Source organism: Chelonia mydas, chromosome 9 (genome assembly GCF_015237465.2).
Source record: "Chelonia mydas isolate rCheMyd1 chromosome 9, rCheMyd1.pri.v2, whole genome shotgun sequence".
NCBI lineage: Eukaryota > Metazoa > Chordata > Testudines > Cheloniidae > Chelonia > Chelonia mydas.
Window position 1 is genome coordinate 33,917,196 of NC_057855.1, and position 17,389 is coordinate 33,934,584.

Here is a 17,389-nt window from a genome sequence, read left to right on the forward strand (position 1 = left end):
AGTTAAAACTGATAGTCCTGCAGGACTGGGGCTTTAGCTACTAATTAAACATCACTTTTGCCAGCCACATTTGTGAAGGCATAACTATCTTTAGATGGTGAAGTGAACAGATTTTAAACCCTTTCAAGTTTCATTACGGTGTTTTTCCAAAATATCAAAGCATGCAAGCTCAAAATGGCCTCCAGCACTGTGGACCCTCAGCTACATGGAGGATATTTCATATTCCAAGGGCTTGCTTACTCCCCCTTAATGATAACCACAGGATACCATTTCAGACAGTTTTTGACTGTCAAAACTGTCCGTTTCCCAGAGTCAGCTTTAAAGGTTGTATCCAGCCATCAGGTTTACAGAAATGTCAGGGTATTTAAATAAATCAATGAAAGAAAAAATATTACAGTCAATATTTTGGCATTTTAAAATAATATCTATGGGAAGATCATTTTATGTAGCAGAGCTGTAGTTTAGTATTTCTTGAGTACATGCATTTGGGAATCATCAACATAATTTAAAATGCATTCAGCAGCAACTGTCCAAATTGCATCTTATTTAAGAAGCAGCTGTCAGCTTTACTCATGTGCTTTTGCAAACAGTTAATTCAATTGCTAAAATGCACTAGAGAATAATGAAGTACATCCTGCCTACAAAGCTGCTCTTGGAAATCACATGCTTATTACATATAATTAAAATACATATTAAAGTTTAGGACTCAGTATGTAAATAGCAAACAGCTACACCAGCTACAGATACACAATATTTTCTTGTGTGGTTTAAAACTGGAAGATGTATAAAAAGGAGCCTAATTAGTTATTGATTGTGAAATTCAAGGAAATGAAAAGCTTTGATTTTCATTTCCAAGCCTGAAAAAAGATAGGCCAGATGCATGACATTATGAAGTCCATTATTAAAATAGGAAAACACAAAAGTGGATACAATGTAGGATTTTTTTCCAGCTGTTTAAGACTGTAAATGAAATGTAACCAAACAAGAATACTGACTATGATAATGAAAGAGAAACGTATTTTTCCTTCAAATCTAAGATCTTCAAGTTGGATCCCTGGGGTTGTACAAGATACAGTACCTATTATTTTGATAATGGGCTGTCGATATCATGGAAGGTTGTAATTATTTATCAGGGTTAAAGATCTCACATAGCTGTAAACAGGAATAACTTCACTAATTACAGCAGAGTTGCTCTTGATTTATCTGGTGTCATTAAGAACAGAATCTGGCTCTCACAGATTATAGACTTTCAGAAATGAAATGCAAAGATTCCAGATGTCCAAATCCATATTTTAGATGTTTCAGATCCATAGTTTATAGACAGAACCCTCGGCAGATTGCACTGCTATTGTGTATGCAGTGCCTGAAACAGTGGAGTTCTGATCCCTGGCAGCGCTCAGTAATGTCCTCATACTCTGAAGAGTTATTTGCATGTATTTATTTAACAAAAGCTGGTTAAGAATACACAATGAATGAAACCCTAAATGTGCCATTTTATCTAGTTTCTAGATGTTATGCGGTTAGTTCACCAGAAGTCCTGGAAAGTGGGTGATATCTTTCATGCGGTGGTACAATACTGCAAGCTACATGAGGAAAGCAGAGAGAGGACACCTAGCCTCTTTGACTGGCTTCTCGAATTGGGATAAGAAACCTCTTAAATGTTTGGCATTTTCATTTTAATCCAGCTTAAGTGGCAGTGGTTTGTGTAATGCTCTAATTTTCAAACATCAGTGCATAAAACAAGCAGAGATATAGAAACTCTGCAGACAGTGCACACAACTGTACACTGAGCAAAGTGAAATTAAGGTGCACCATATACTGTTATATCATGTGGGGGAACTTTGACATATTGTACTTTCGGATGTACTGTATTAGGAAAGGATGGGTTTTTGCCTTTAAAGTGAACGGATAATATGAAGGATAGATGAAAATAGGATATATTTCTATAATCAAATATTCTATTAATATCGTTTGATTATTTCAATCAACTAAAATAGAATTATACACTAACAACATTCAGTTTTTAAAACATGAAAATTTGTACAGGTTAACTATTAGAACACTAGTGTTTTCCAGATGGACAGCCAAATGAATGCTTAGGAGGATGTGCATCTTTAGATAAATAATATAGATATCTAAGTATTTTTTAAAATCCTCACCGTGTCTAAAGGGGTAGAAGACTTTGAGCTATTAGACCTTTACAGGTAGACGATACAACAACCTGCTGAAAATGCATTATAATTTCCGCATATGAGGCCATTTATTTCTTCTCCATAGCCTTTCACCATTCTTGTGTTTTTCTGGAGGAACTGAAATCCAGACTCTCAAATATTACTCTTTAAAAACATTCTGATTCCTTTCCATTTTAATCAGAGGCAGTTTGGACCAGTGGATAATCAGAAGATATGGGTTCAATCCCAGCTCTGACCTGCTATGTCACCTTGGGCAAGTCACATCACCTCTGTGCCTCAGTTTCCCTATCTGTGAAAAGGGGGTGATGACAGTTACTTTCTTATGAAAGTATCTAATGCTTTAAGATCTATGGATAAAGAAAGAGCATATTATATGATTTTAGTCTAATTAAATTGATTATTAAAAAGAAAAATCAACTGAACATAGTCCTACCTGAAAAACTGATTGTATTGTCATACATATGCCTAAACTTTAATTTTGTTTTTGTTACTTACAAGAATACAAAATGAGTCTCAGCACATATAAGCATATGTTTACCTTAAGGCTACCTGCTCATTTTGGATATATATGTTTGGAATACAAATGATAGTTCATGTTATTACAGTAACATTGATATAACTACGGTAGACTGCTGTTGAGAAGAACAGTTAGTATTATACACATAATTATAAATTCTCTTGACTCTGCCAAAGAGATTGGATTTTAATTTAAAGGGGAAAAAAAGTTTATTGCAGTAAAGCTCCTATTGTTTGAATTTCACATATACTGTGATTTGCTTCTTTGAAAACACAAACATTCATTTTTTGTTTTCCCCTACACTAAATGATGTAATTGAAATTCTACCTATATTTCCCTAAAAAAATGATTTGAAAGACCATTTATTTTCCTTATATCGGTATATGCTTCTGTAATTTTTCCTGAAATAATTATCCTTTTGCACTAGATATTTTTGAAAATTTTGAAATAGTTTTAAATAAATTATGAAAAAGAGCCATACTATCAGTGTTACCACCATTAAATCCATTTCCACACTGTCACACTCATTTGTTAGGGAAAAAATTTGTCAGTGAATCGACATCTATATCCATGTGATAAAGGTACATGGCTAACTCTACATTTACTCTACAGTATACACAAAACAGTAAAGATCCCTTTACTGCCAGTATAAAGGTTGATCTACTGTATACACTACATTTAACTGTACAGCTATTGGCCTGTTCCTGAGAAGTGCTGAAGCTCCACAGCTCCTATTGATGCCAGTGGAAGTTGTGGGTACTCAGCATCTCTGAGAGGCTGATTGTTAACAACGTAAGTATTGAGTGTTACAGATTGAAGGTACTTTGTTCTAATAAATGGGAAAAGGTATTTATTTTTAGACCAAATCCAGTTAGTTGTCAGTATACGAACTTTTGCTGTGCTAGAATAAATGTTTACTTACCCTACAAAGCACAACTATCATGACTGGGTTGTAACAGTGTGATGAAGTGACTTCTGTACAGTAGTTCTTTATGTTGCAAATCTAATCAGAAATAAATTTGTGTTACAGTATGTGTCCCCTTTGCCTTTCTAAAAGGTGTTGATGTGATTTTATTGCATATTGGAAATGGAAACTGTGTAATACATTTTATTTGACCAACTAAACAATATTCATGACAATCATTTAGCCTTCCCAAACCTGCTTTTGCTGAATGCAATGTCTCAGAACAGGTCCTTACACCAAAGGCAGCGATGGAAGTTGAGGTCACTCATCACCTGAAAGGCTCATGCCCTTAGTTTTATTTATTTATGGTCTAATTTTCAAAAGGGCTGCTCTTCTCTAGCGCCCACGGACTTCAGTGGGATTTGTAGCTGCTCAGCACCTCTGAAAATCAAGCCATGACTCACATCTCTACTTGTAGCTCTGTTTTTAAAAAACTATGGAGTGGGTAATTAGATCTTAACAGATATCAGAAGCTAAACAGGGTCAGACTTGGCATTATATTGATGTATAATTTTGTAAGAGGATCAGATGCAATAGGAAGTGAATATTAAGATTTTAATTTAAGGTTTAAATCGTTAACAGAGGGTGAACTTAAGTAACTGTCACTAACTTGTACATTGTTTCTAACATGCTTAGAGACCCGTGTCAATGAAATGTTATATTCATGTTATACCTTTAACTTCTCGTTTAAGAATGGGTTCATTTTCATTTCCATTCAGAGAGCTGTGGCTTTGCTGAGGTTCCAAGTTTTATTCAGATGACATGGGACCTGATCCTGAAATGCTGAGCACCTGCTCCTCCATTGAAATATATGGGAGGTAAGTGCTCAGTGGGTCTCAGGATTAGGCTCAGAATAACCACAGCTACACTCTCTTTTTTGCTCAGTGCAGGAAGGATGCAAGAGCTAAAGCAGGTTCCCTATTGTCATTGGTTAAGCAGTGCAGAAATGCCTGAGCTTATTTAATTGTCACAAATGCTGCACACTCCTAATGTCAGGTGTAAAAAAAAAAAAAAAAAAGCCTTTCCCACTACTGAACAGAAAAGGAAACCCAAGGTCAGGCTTAACTGGGTTGGGAAATCAGAATGATGGGTGTGGGGCGTCCATTATCAAAAAGTGTGCTACAAAATTACAGTGAATTTTAAATGTAGTGAGCAATGATGAAATTCACCAGAAATGACCACCATATTTTTTCAGTTTCAGATAATGTCAGCAGCCTACACTTTGACTGAGATCACTACAGCTCCTCAGCATGTGGCTCTGCCTAATAATTCTGCCTTACCCGTACAAAGGTTTGAGGGGGAGGATGCTGAGGAAGTCTCCTTATAGCTAACTCTTCCGTTCAGTCTACTGCACACCCACATAAAGAGGAGGCAGAATCTGGCCAGCACTAAGATTCAATGAAGTTTATAGTACTCTCTATAGTAGTAACTCCTCAACGTAAGTAAGGGTGGCAGAATTAAGCACTTAATTTCTTACATGCCAGATCTTGCTGCAGCAATGGTGGTCCTAACATTTGCATGGGAATTTAATTTTCACTACTATGTAGGGTCTGTTTTTTTATGTTTAGCATCATTAGTTTCTGATAACCCATAATCTTCCTAATACATTGTACTAACATCAAAGATTGTCTTCTCACAAATCTTTGCTAAATTAACCAAGGCTGAAAACATTTTACTGTGGTTCAAGGTATGAATGATTATGATCTGCCTACAGTCAGCCTGTTAAATTCAGGATTTATTTGTTTCTGGAGAGCTAGGTTTTGCTGCAGACACAGCCTGTTTATCTTGCATGGCCTTAGTACAGGGTTGTATAACTTGCATCCGATAAAGTGAGCTGTAGCTCACGAAAGCTTATGCTTAAATAAATTTGTTAGTCTCTCAGGTGCCACAAGTCCTCCTTTTCTTTTTGTGGATACAGACTAACACGGCTGCTACTCTGAAACCAGAGAATGACTGTTACCGTGAATCATGTATTCTAGTTTTCAGAATGTCAGGGAGACTGGTCAGGGATATGATCAGAGACCATGAGAGCTATTTAATAAATAAAAATTATCTCTAGCTTAGAAGGAAAGCAGCCAGTGTAGGAAGAGATTTAATTCCAGGCAGAGCCACTACTCTGAGGCTATACTAAGCCTTTGGCAACTACCAGTGAACTCATAATGCCACTGGTTTTAATGTTTCATATATCTAGTCCTGCAGCCATTTCGTAACTGGGAATAGGCCCTTAGAAAATAACTTGATTGCAGCTGTAAAGACGTTAGCATTTAGCAGGACAAATAGTTAAATGAGCCATCTGGTCTACCAAGCTAATTACAAATGATTAATAGGAAGATAGTGTCTGCTATTTGTGAGGCTCCTGCACACATACCCCCAATACACACAAACCAGCTGTGGAGGAAAGTGAGATAGTGGAGAAAGCCACAGGAAAGCAGCACAGAGAGAAAATATGGTTAAGTGGGTGCTCCTCCTATCCCGCCCCAAAGTGACAATAACCAAGGAGCGGCACAAGAAGTTGAAGAGGGGGCTCTCACTAAATAATAAACCCATCCTCTCTCCCCTTTCTGTTCCCCACAAACTGCTTACCTACCTAGTGAATGTGGAGGAGAGTTAAAGCTTTAATTCCTGCTGCATAATCCATCCACCCGCTCTGAGAGGTCAGAGCTCATCCATACAGGCTGGCAGCCAATGATAGCCCTGATACGGTTCAGCTGTGTGCTATGACTGGTTTGGGGTTCTGGAGGTTGAGGGGAGGCAGAGTCCGTGGTATAGCTGGATGGGACAGCAGGGCTGTGATGCTGCTGTCCCATGAATCTCTCTCTCTCTCACACACACGCATACACTTCTTTTGGACGGGGTGGGAACAAATGCATTGGCTCTGTAGTTGCTTTAAAACTGCAGAGTCCTTGTATTGCTGGATCCTGTTTCCTTAAATTACTGCCCAGTTGCGTTGGAGGGGAACACATGGACATGGCTCAGTGAGATGTTATATTGTTCGGAAAATACAAACTGCACACAGACACACACACATACCCTGATTTGATTCTGTCCCCCTCACACACAGACACACTAATGCCCTTCCCCCTTTCATGACTTTGATTCTGCCCTCCTTACCTCTTCACAGATTCGGTTACTGGTGACTGAACTGTCCAGTTAGGTCCTAGTCTCTGCTGTCTCTCCAGAGAAAGAGCAGCTCTTCTGGGCAGTTGAGGGAAGAAAGTGGCAGCCACCACCAGAGGTTCTTCACGCACCCCACCCCGACCCCCAGGTGAAGAGATGAATGGGGGGGGGAAAGCAGGGGGGTTTAAATGCAGCATGCTCCATATTTAGTAATAGCAATGTAACTTATAAACAATGACTAATACATGTTTTCCCCAAAAAATATGCTAATAAGAATATTGCACTACAATTAATACAACTTAGCACTTCAGTGAAACATTTTATTACATACAAAAAAGTACATGTAGTATAGAAACACACACAGGAGATGTGCGAATGATGCCCTTTACACATTTAATAGTACCATGATGCTATTTTTTTATTTCAAATGTTACATGTAAAAACAAATATGCCTATTAAAACATGCAGCTAACCTATTGTATTAGTGCTAATGATACAGATAACTAGCTGACTTCAGCAGTCCAAAGAGTCAAACCTGTCAAAGTCCAGGGAACTGCTCTACTTCAGCAAGACTGAAAACTGGCAAAGAGGGCAAAAGGAAAACAGAGTTCTGAAAGACTGCTGAAGACTTTTGACTACTCTTATGATGTTGATCAAAGCTTCTAGCAAATTGAGCCATACCTCATCTTCAGTCAGCGCCATATCCTACAGGTGTTATCCTTGCTTCCTAGTAATAAACACATATTATGGGCCATTACTTTTGCCCCTACCGTATATATTTTCCTTGTTAATTAATACTTAAATAACTAGCCTGTAGGCAGATCTGTGTAAATAGACTTCTCTTGCCTGTGTCTGTAAAAAGATACTAGAGCCATTCTGCAGCTGCAGTACTCTGTATGGCTGCTGCCCTCCTGCCCCCCATGTGTGGAGTTCAGAAAGTGGGTCCCAGCAGTTGTGGATCCACTGTTCGTGCTTTATCCTTTCACAAGACCCCCTCTGTTCTAAAGTGGATGGAGCTTGCACAGAAAACAGCTCCAGAGACACAGACAGTTCAATCCCATTGCAGAGGTTCTCTGCATCCTGCCCATCTCATATCCCCTCACAGTGCATGCAGTGTGTGAACTGGACTGGGTCAGCTGTTTTGTAGATAGTACATCCCATGGAAAAGGTAGCAGGGTTTAGCCTAAAGCTTTGTCCATGCCTACATTCAAATTTGATCATAGCAGTATGAAATTGAGCCACAGTTCTTAAGTGCATTTCTCTTTCTACCTTGGCTATGTGTTGGAAGTCACTTGGCTATGTGTTGGAAGCTCTCAACATGTGTGAGATGGTCCAAGTACATTTTTTAAGTTTCAAAATATAAAACTGTATAAAAAAATCCCAGAAAATTACCTGTAATGATTATATCGCCTTTGTAGTTGAAAGCACATGAGAATATTTCGTCAGTGTGTCCCTCTAATATTTGAATGCATTGTCCTGTATGAGGGTCCCAAAGTCGAGCTGTTTTGTCAGAGCTGGCTGTTAGGATACGACTACCTTGAGGATTGAAGCAGATCTTTAAAACAATGACAAGAAAAGTGACACCAGTTAGCATTCCAGCCTATATAATTGGAAGAGAAAGCATGAATCAGTGGTTAGCACTTACAACCAGGAGCCAGCAACTCCAGAGTTCAATTCCTAATATAAAATTAAGGCACAATCCAGCAACTGGATCCATACAGGCAGCCCCTTGCCTCTGGGACTGTGTGTGCAGTTGCAAGGTCCATCCACATAGAGACAATTACAGGATCAGGGACCCTGGATAATAACTCCCCAATTGCTCTGACATTATACTGTAGCTTTCACTGTATGTATATTTGAGAGTGTTTTATGTGAAATGAGATAATTCCCTATAATAGTTTAACTCCCATTAAAGGCCACTTACTTAAAAATGTATGCAAACCTGGCAATGTAAACTCCTCATATATAGTTTAAGGAGCATAACCTCACTATATTGGGTTTATTACACAATTTAAAATGTTATCACACAGATTTGTGAATTATTGACTGGTAACAGTGCCCAACATATCCTGCCTCTTCTCCCGCACCCTGAAAAAAATGAACCTGCAAAACAACAGACTCCCCAAATTATCACATCGTTCCATCTGATATATGTAAAGACAGAGCACCATTCAGTATGTCCAAAAGGCAAATTCTGGCTCCCAGGTAGGGAAGCTAGTTCCAGAATTAGGGCCCTTGATGGAGAATGCCCTGCCAATGGCCCCTTCTCTTTTAAACCTGAGAGAACGAAGTATTGCATAGAACATTGTAGGTGAGATAAGGCTATCCCTTCTGAATCTAACTTTCTCTCACTACAGAATTTTAACAATCAAATGAATGTAGGGAAACAGTGTAGCAGAGCAGTCTGCCCCTTTAAGGTTCTATAGAGCAAGGGAGCAGAAAACCCTGGCCTAAGGAGAAGCCCAGCAGCCAACTGATCCAACTAACGATTGGTTCTGATTCCCAGATGGAAGACATAAGTGAGGATCTAGATCTGTAAGAGGAGGAGGGCCAGGAGATACAAACAGGTAAGCCCTGTGGTCACTCGGAGAGTAAGAGAGAGCTGGGAACCTTGAAGTAGTAGATGGTAGAGGACTCTGCAATTGGTCCAGGTCAGGACTATTACTTGTTCATATTTTCGTTTTTGTGTAAGAGAAGAATAAAAGCACCTGTTCTGAAGGCTAAAAACAGAGTTGGGTGTGGCCGATTGTTTTGTCCCCAAGCTGCTGGACAGACCCACCAAACTACAAACAGCAAGGCTTCATTTTTTTGCCAAGAACTATCCTAGCTCCTAGAAAGTTACTATTTCAAGCTTGGAAATCACCAAACAATTAAAGCATCATGGGCCTGCACGCTGGGTGTTCACATAAATCATGAAATAATGATCCACTTGAATGACAAGCAGGAAGAATTGCAATAATTAAACAACAATATTTGCCTTTAGGGTAAAATTTCAAAAGTACCTAAGTCAATTAGGAGCCTTGGTTCTATTTTCAAAATTGACTTGGGCACCCGACTTTCAAAGAGGCACAGCCTCCTACGTGAATATGTTCTTTTGAAAATGGGACTAGGGCACTTGGAAAATTTTACCCTTAGTGTGTTTCACCTTAGAGACATGGGCCTCCACCCCAGCTGCACAGAGGAATAAAACAGAGTAAGAAGGGGTTCAAAGGCCCCTAATTTGGTAAAAGCAGGAAAGCAGCTTGTCTGAGCCATGCTCCCCATCCCAACAGGAGGCTGGAAAGTCTTGGAATACAGCATCCTAAGTAAGCACTCACCAATGGGCTATAAAAATCCATGCTTACATTTAATTTTGAAACTTATGCCAATGATATGTAATAATTGCTGGTAAGCATGATGTCACTTAGAAATAAAAAAGAGCAGGCAGAAACCACCACACAACTCACCTTAGAAATTTCACCTTCATGACCTTCCAGCTTTGCAATGCATTTTTTTGTTTCAGCATTGTAAACTCTTGCTGATCCTGTATTAGAACAAAAGCCATGTGTGACTGTTTTGCTTAAGTCTATATATAAAGTGTTCACATTCATTGGTAGTAAGGACCTCAGCCTGGACCCACGGAAGTCAATGGAAGTTTTGCCACTGACTTCAGTGGAAGCAGAAAAAAGTCCTGTATTAGGAATAACTAAGTTAAGGCCTGATTCTTCAAATACAAACATGAGTAACTTTTCTCACACAAGGAAACCCACAGACTCACATGCTTGTTTTCACGATTGGGTCCAGGCAGTGGTTGCCTGTAAAAAGTCATGATTTGCCAACATTTAAGTACGTGGTGATATTTGAAATCACCACAAGTTTCCCTTATACATAAAGTAGGTCAGGAAAGATCTGTGATATGGTAGGAAAATATGGACTTTTTAATGGCTTCCACTGTATAACCTCTGAATATACACTCACAATTTGTATAAAACCTTTGCACTTTTGTGTAATCAAATACTGCATGTTTGCTGGTGTTTTGTCCAATCTAGTAAGTGTCCCAAGTGATTGGGCTTCTGTAGGCCTACACTGTCAGTCAGAAATTACATTATTTTACTTCCTAACATAGGAACTACCCAAACCAGATCAGACCAGTGGTCTGATATCCTGCCCTGATGGTGGTTGGTACCAAACACTTCAAAGGAAGATGTAAAACACATACATAATGAATAAACATGCAATAACATATAGCATCATTAATATGTGCTAATATTGAAACAAAAAACAAAGGGGCTGGAATATAGAAAACTATTTATTTTGACTAATGAGAATTAAGAACTATGCAGAACACCTGAAATGCTATAATCTGCAGATGCAGCCTAAATGAGAGAGAGAAAAATCTGTGGCTATTTAAAGGTAATCAAGAGACAATTTTATTATCAAGGTAGCTAATGTGCAATCTGCTGAACACAATCATGAAACTTAATTGTTTATTTCACCCCCTCATTGTTATGTATTCTCATTACATATTAGGAAGCCATAGTAATAGTTTAATTTTTAAGCCTCTAACTAGTTTTCTGTTTAAGCCCAAATTTGAGCCACTCAGACCTAACTTCATCCAAAAGCTATTTTCTCCCTGCAGTCTCTCATGCACTTTCAACCACAAGAGAATTTATTTCCCCAGAAAGCTTGAGGTTAACTGGACAAGGCATCTTGAAGAAGATGAAAGTCTGAAAAATGAGAGAATTTTAACTTTGGGAGAAATCTTTTATATATATATATATATATATACACATACACACACACACATTCTCTCTCTCTCTCGATACCTTAAATACATCTTGATCTGGATATTCTAGCCCAGATTTTCTGGGTTTGGCCTAGCGGCACCCAGCACAAAAACAGAGCAGAAGGGAAAATACTGTTTATGCTACCACTGCATTCTTCTGCTCTTGGCGTAAGGGCTGCTCTAACATTCACTCAGCTGCCAGTACATGAAAACACAGTGCTAGCCCCGATCAATTCACCTACCATCAGCTGAGGAAGTTGCAATACGCTGGCCAGTATAATCAAAACACACATCTAATACTTCATCATCATGACCTGTTAAAGTTGCCACACGTATCCCGGTCACAGCATTCCACAGCTGCATGTGGATAAAAAGCAATAAATAAAACCCTATCCAAGTAATTACAGGCAATCATAAGCAATCTTACTATTTATTTTGACTTGAGTTGCTGGATGTGTATATAGTCAGTCAATCAGTATCGTGACTGACTACATACAAATCATATATGCACTGATTTAGTGCATAACAGAATGTAATACCTTAATAAATGTATTATTGCATGACTACCCTGGATTTAAACCAGTGGAGAGGAAATGTATTTGCTTAGCCAGTGTAATGCACAGGAAATGTTGCATGTCTGATACATTTTGTGCTTCATTTCTACTGGTTTAATGTGATATCACTTAAGCAGAATTCTCTATTGAAATCAATAGGGAGGTTCCTGCTTACAAATTGATAAAAGTGTCACTACCATAGTCAAATCTTTACTGAATGATATGTACTAATTAAATAATGTGTCATTTACAAAAAGTGCATTCTTACACCAAGGACCTGTGAGTAAGCTTCAGTGAAAGTTCACTGAATTCCAAAAACTGGTGGAAAAAAATGAGAGAGAGAATCCATGTGTGAGGAAATAACCAATTTTCATCTGAAATGCTATAATTTGCATTTGCAACCTTAAAGAGAGACAGAAAATATGTGGCTATTTACAGCTAATCAAGAGAATTTTATTATCAAGGTAGCTAATGTGCAATCTGCTGAACACAATGTGCAGGATCTGGTAGTGAATCTAACCAAATTAGTTCACTTCTGCACCTAGCGCATGTGCTCCTCTCAGTCAGGAAGTAAAAAGGCTCTCAACAGTCAGATAGAATGGCAGGCTTTTGATAATACTGCCCTAGCTATTTTTTGTATTCCTGTTTTAATACAGCCCGTACTAAAATCCCTGTTAATTTTAGTTCTGTGTTCAGTATGGGACAAACCATGAACCTACACAAAAAAATCCACATGGGACAAGAAAGCTCCAGGAAATTTTCCTGTGGAGTTTCCTTCAACTTCTGCCAGGGTGCAAGTTTTCCTATCACAAAAGAAGCAGGTGGGTTGGCACCCAGATCACATGGATTTTGAGGATCTATCAGAGGCCATATCTCTCCACCCTGCCTCTTATGCCTCCCTCTTAATTATCAGCATGACTTCCTCTTCTCCTGGTAGCAGCTGACCCTTAAGAAGTTATACAGTCTTATTCCCATATTACAGATGGGAGAACTATGGCACAGAAAGTTTAAGACCAACATGATGTTCAGAGTTGTGGTTACTCATCCCCTCCAAAAGTCAGGCCACTGATTTCTAAAATTTGGCACCGAAAATCACAGGCACTCATTACTAGAGGCCAGTTTTGAAAATCTGTCCCTTAGTGACTTGCCCAAGGTCATCAATGAAGTTGGAGCCCGAAGCAGAGAACAGCTCTCCTGAGTAATAGTCCAGGGCCTCAACCACAAGACAGTATTTTCTCTTTTTATCAAACAAATTAGAGGAAATTAGCTGTAATGGAGCATCAAGTCCTGCCTTCCAGTTTAGCTATACTGGGTGACTGCTACAAACCAGCCATCAGTTAAAAGGTTCGTTATACAAAATGGATTCTAAATAAGTTACAAAGATTGTGTCCTAAATGAAATCTTACAGTGAATTATTTGTTGTGTAACAGACAGACTATACAGGTGGTTTTTGTAGAGATCCAATGATCTTACCATGCATGTTTTGTCCATTGATCCAGTAACAATTAGAGAGCAGTCCCAGTTGAATTGTGCACTACTAATCTCTGCCCGATGACCTATTAAAGTATGCAACTTCCTACCAAAAGAAAATTAAAATTCATATTTGTGCATTTGCATCAAAACTGAGATAGGTATAAAGGTATATGTTTATAAGTACGCTAGAATGATAGTATAGTTAATGGGCCAAATCCTTTCTGCCTCATCCACTAGTCATCGAAGTTCCTGGTGTTAGGTGAGCAGGGTTTGGCTGACTTTGTCTAAAACAGAGTGAGGCTGGTTCAGCATTCTAGTGGCACATCAGCACTCATTTCTGTTCTTCTATACCAAAAGTGGCTAGGAGTACTGTAGAAAGAAGTCCCATTTGTACTACTTTCTCCTTTAAAAATATATTTGACATGAATTTAAATTGTAGCGGACTGGCAACACTAATGAAGTCTTCTATTCATTCACAGTGCAAATAGAGCCCAGACAGAAACAGAGCAAGTTTCTCCTCACTGCTCTGCCAACATGTCCCATCAATGACCTTGAACGAAGTAGCTCTGCAAGACTCCAAGTCAGCAAGGAACTTAAGCAGATGCTTAACTTTACGCATTTCTTTAAGTGCCATTGAAGTCAACAGGACTTAAGGGAGTGCATAAAAGTTAAGAATGTGTTTAAGTACTTGATGAATTGGGACCAAATTGATAGATTTCAAACTCTGAATAAATCTGAGCTGCTCTGTTGAGCCTACCAATAAGGGAAACATTTAGTGAAATGGATATGTCTGTTATAAATTCAAGTGTAACCCACTGGCTCATTTCACAATGGACACATCATAGTTACACTTTTTGATCACTTGTAACCAGGGCTGGATTCCAGCCGGTGACCTAATGGTAAAGGACTCCATGTCCCATCACCAGTCTTCTGAGTCATTAAGGTTCTCTGTTTATGTCATTCTCTAATATGCTCTGGTTCAATAAATGTGCTTCAGAAGAAAGGTCACATCAAGAGTTAAGGGATTCTTTGAGAATCCCCTGGACAAAAAAAATAGGGGTAGGTTTTTGTGTTTAAAAATGTTTGATAAAAATAGCTGTAATGTTCAGAATATACAGTACTGTGAAAGGAACACAATGTAATCATGTAAATACATTTTGTACGGTCGCCATCACTTTCATATCTCCAAAAATCATTTTTAAAATAATGTTTCAGATTCACCATAGTAAATAGCTGATTTATTAATATATATTTTAATTAACAAAATAAATATAAATCTCTGCAGATGACATTCCCAAAGAAGGAAACAAAAATCTACAAAAACGAAAAGCCATTCTAATACCAAAATGTGCACAACTATGGTCCCAATTGTAAACAAAACTCCTGTTTAAATCATTCTTAGTTTTGCCAGTGTTATTAGTGCAAGATCAGGTTCTATATAACACACTCCAAATACTAGTGGGGACTCCACTGTGTTTAGACCCTGTTTTGACTAAAAGGACAACCATTATAGTGATCCAGAATACGTTAAGTGCAGCATTCATTATTTAAGACAATGTATAAAACTGGCAACACCAGTTATCTGTTAAACTTCTTCAGACAGCTTTGATAAACTGAGCTGAGTAATTAGTCATCAATGCCCATTCTAGATTAATGGGGGGCTATAAAATACTGAGTGCTGGAAGAGATTTATTGATAAATATATTAGAGGGACTGTAAATTAGGGGATATATCACATTATTGTTAATAGAAAACAGCTACAGGTTTAACAATTAATCAAGTTAATGACCAGACAAGCAACCAAATGAAACTAAGTAATTCAGAATACTCATTTTTTTAAAAATGATTAGACAAGAAAGAGAGAGGCCTCTATTATTGTATACACTAAATGAAAGGTTCAAAAAAGCAAATCTTCTGAGTAACTGAATCCAATTTTGTTTACTGTAACAAAAGAAACCTATTACATTGGTGTCCCTTTAACAGATTACTCTATTTATTTCCTAATTATGTGTTTCCAGTTCTGTTGTGATGATGTTGACCTCTTTACAATAACTAAATTGTGGGGAGTACTTTGGTTTTGTGAACATATTATTTGGCCATTTGTACTATTGTCATTTTGTTATGCAGCACCCAAAATCCCCAATCAGGATCAAGGTCTCTCTTTACAAACACAGAGGAAGAATGGTCGTTGCTTCAAACTTTTGTATATGTAGCCAGATGGGATGGACATGTAATACATCAATATACTGGATGCTTAAATAGCAGAATATTTTAACATATTTCACATAAACTGTGATTTGTCAGCAATTCAATTAGGAAAAAATCTATATAATAATCAGAGTTGGGGAAATACCATGAAAAAATTTTCATTCAAATTTCATTTTTGCCCATTTTGTGCTCACCTTCCATGAACTTTAGAGCCACATTTACTGGCACAAATGCTCATGGACAGTTAATTTTAAGCTTGGATGCTCAAGTATTCACAACAGAAATGGTATCTTTTGTAATGACGGGACACTGACTATTAACATAGCAGTTGCACAATGATTTCATAGTCCTTCACCAAACTCAAATTATAGGCAGTTAAATGAGCCAGACAAGGTTGTAACTGCACCATTCTCAGCTACAGCTAGAGCTGGTGGAAATTTTTTTCATTGAAACTCTATGAAAAATGGGTTTACATTTTTTCCACAGAAAAATGAAAACAAAGATTTTTACTGAAAAAATTTGAAGTTTTGGTAAAAATTTTCATGACAGAAAAAAAATTGTCAGAAAACTGAAAATATTCATAGGAAAATTTAAAAAAAAACAAAAACAAAAACAAACCACACACACAAATTTTTGAAATTTCCCACAAAAAATATTTGGCATTTTTCAACTGACTAACTAGGACAATGCACACAAGTACATTTGTGTGACTATGATGAGAGAAAAATGTAATTAAATTAAAATTTTGATTTTTTTTTCTAGGAATCTGCCCATGGAAAAAGGTCTCTGGGGACCAAAGTTAAAGGTTTAACATTTTCTAAAACTCCCTAATCCTGTTTATCTGCTATGTCTCCTTTAGGGATTCAACATGCTAGTACCGTCTTCAAATTTTCCCCAGGATAATAAAGTATGCCCATCTAGTCAGATAGCAGAAACAATACCATGCAATATTGGGACCAATCACAACTAGCCAGAACAACTGAAATTTAGAAGTATCAAATACAGCATATCGTCATCATGATCCCTACAATAAAAACCAAACCCCACAAAAAATTTAGAGTATATTCAAATAAAATAGCCTTGAGGAAAATGTGATCTATTTATGAATATTCCTCAAGCACAAAGAAAGGCAAAATTAGTTGAGTTCATTATTCATAGTTAAATTATTAGCTCTGCTCTAACAATACTCTAAATGTGTGTGTCTGTCCTCCTTTAATAGCATACATATGCATCACTGCCCTCTAACAGATAAGATACCAGACCTAGACAGGAGGGCATGACTATATTGCCCTCTAGTGACTGCAGCCCACACAAAATAAACTAGATTACCACTGCTGCTCCTAATAATACTACATGCTCTACTGAACACTGCCAGCTACTGCGAACACCTCTAAAAAGACTAAAGCCTGTGTGATCATGCCACTCTCTGGTGCTTGCAGCATTCATAGGAGATAAGTCAAATCTACTACATACACTGGTGAATGTTTCACCAGTTATCACTAGCCTAATGACAAGTTATATATCAGTCACTTCTTAGCAGTTTTACTGAGCAGGTTCAACTCCACTTCTGTAGCTGCTTTTCGCTGTTGTTATTCCACT

At 37.8% G+C, this 17,389-nt stretch overlaps 2 protein-coding genes across 8 annotated transcripts in view; one reads left to right on the forward strand and one right to left on the reverse strand.

Annotated features, from left to right (window-relative positions):
• LOC102946981 (SPHK1 interactor, AKAP domain containing) overlaps window positions 1-5,558 on the forward strand; it is a 100,686-nt gene extending 95,128 nt beyond the window's left edge. For 4 of the 5 annotated variants that reach the window (XM_027817364.3, XM_043522296.1, XM_043522294.1 and 1 more), the window contains 2 exons: window positions 1,503-4,491; window positions 4,869-5,558. In XM_027817364.3, the coding sequence (XP_027673165.2) occupies window positions 1,503-1,646 (144 nt within the window). In that variant the 3' untranslated portion in view covers window positions 1,647-4,491; window positions 4,869-5,558. Of the gene's footprint in view, window positions 1-1,502 lie in introns of all 5 variants that reach the window. The other variant, XM_037908229.2, reaches the window with a different exon arrangement.
• Window positions 5,559-7,096: 1,538 nt separating this feature from the next.
• The window catches only part of DAW1 (dynein assembly factor with WD repeats 1), a 32,814-nt gene continuing 22,521 nt past the window's right edge, over window positions 7,097-17,389 (reverse strand). For 2 of the 3 annotated variants that reach the window (XM_007054987.4, XM_043522297.1), the window contains exons 9-13: window positions 13,583-13,685; window positions 11,798-11,912; window positions 10,237-10,313; window positions 8,183-8,345; window positions 7,097-7,517 (exon numbers count right to left, since the gene is read on the reverse strand). In XM_007054987.4, the coding sequence (XP_007055049.2) occupies window positions 7,483-7,517; window positions 8,183-8,345; window positions 10,237-10,313; window positions 11,798-11,912; window positions 13,583-13,685 (493 nt within the window). In that variant the 3' untranslated portion in view covers window positions 7,097-7,482. The remainder of the gene's footprint in view (window positions 7,518-8,182; window positions 8,346-10,236; window positions 10,314-11,797; window positions 11,913-13,582; window positions 13,686-17,389) is intronic. The other variant, XM_037908230.2, reaches the window with a different exon arrangement.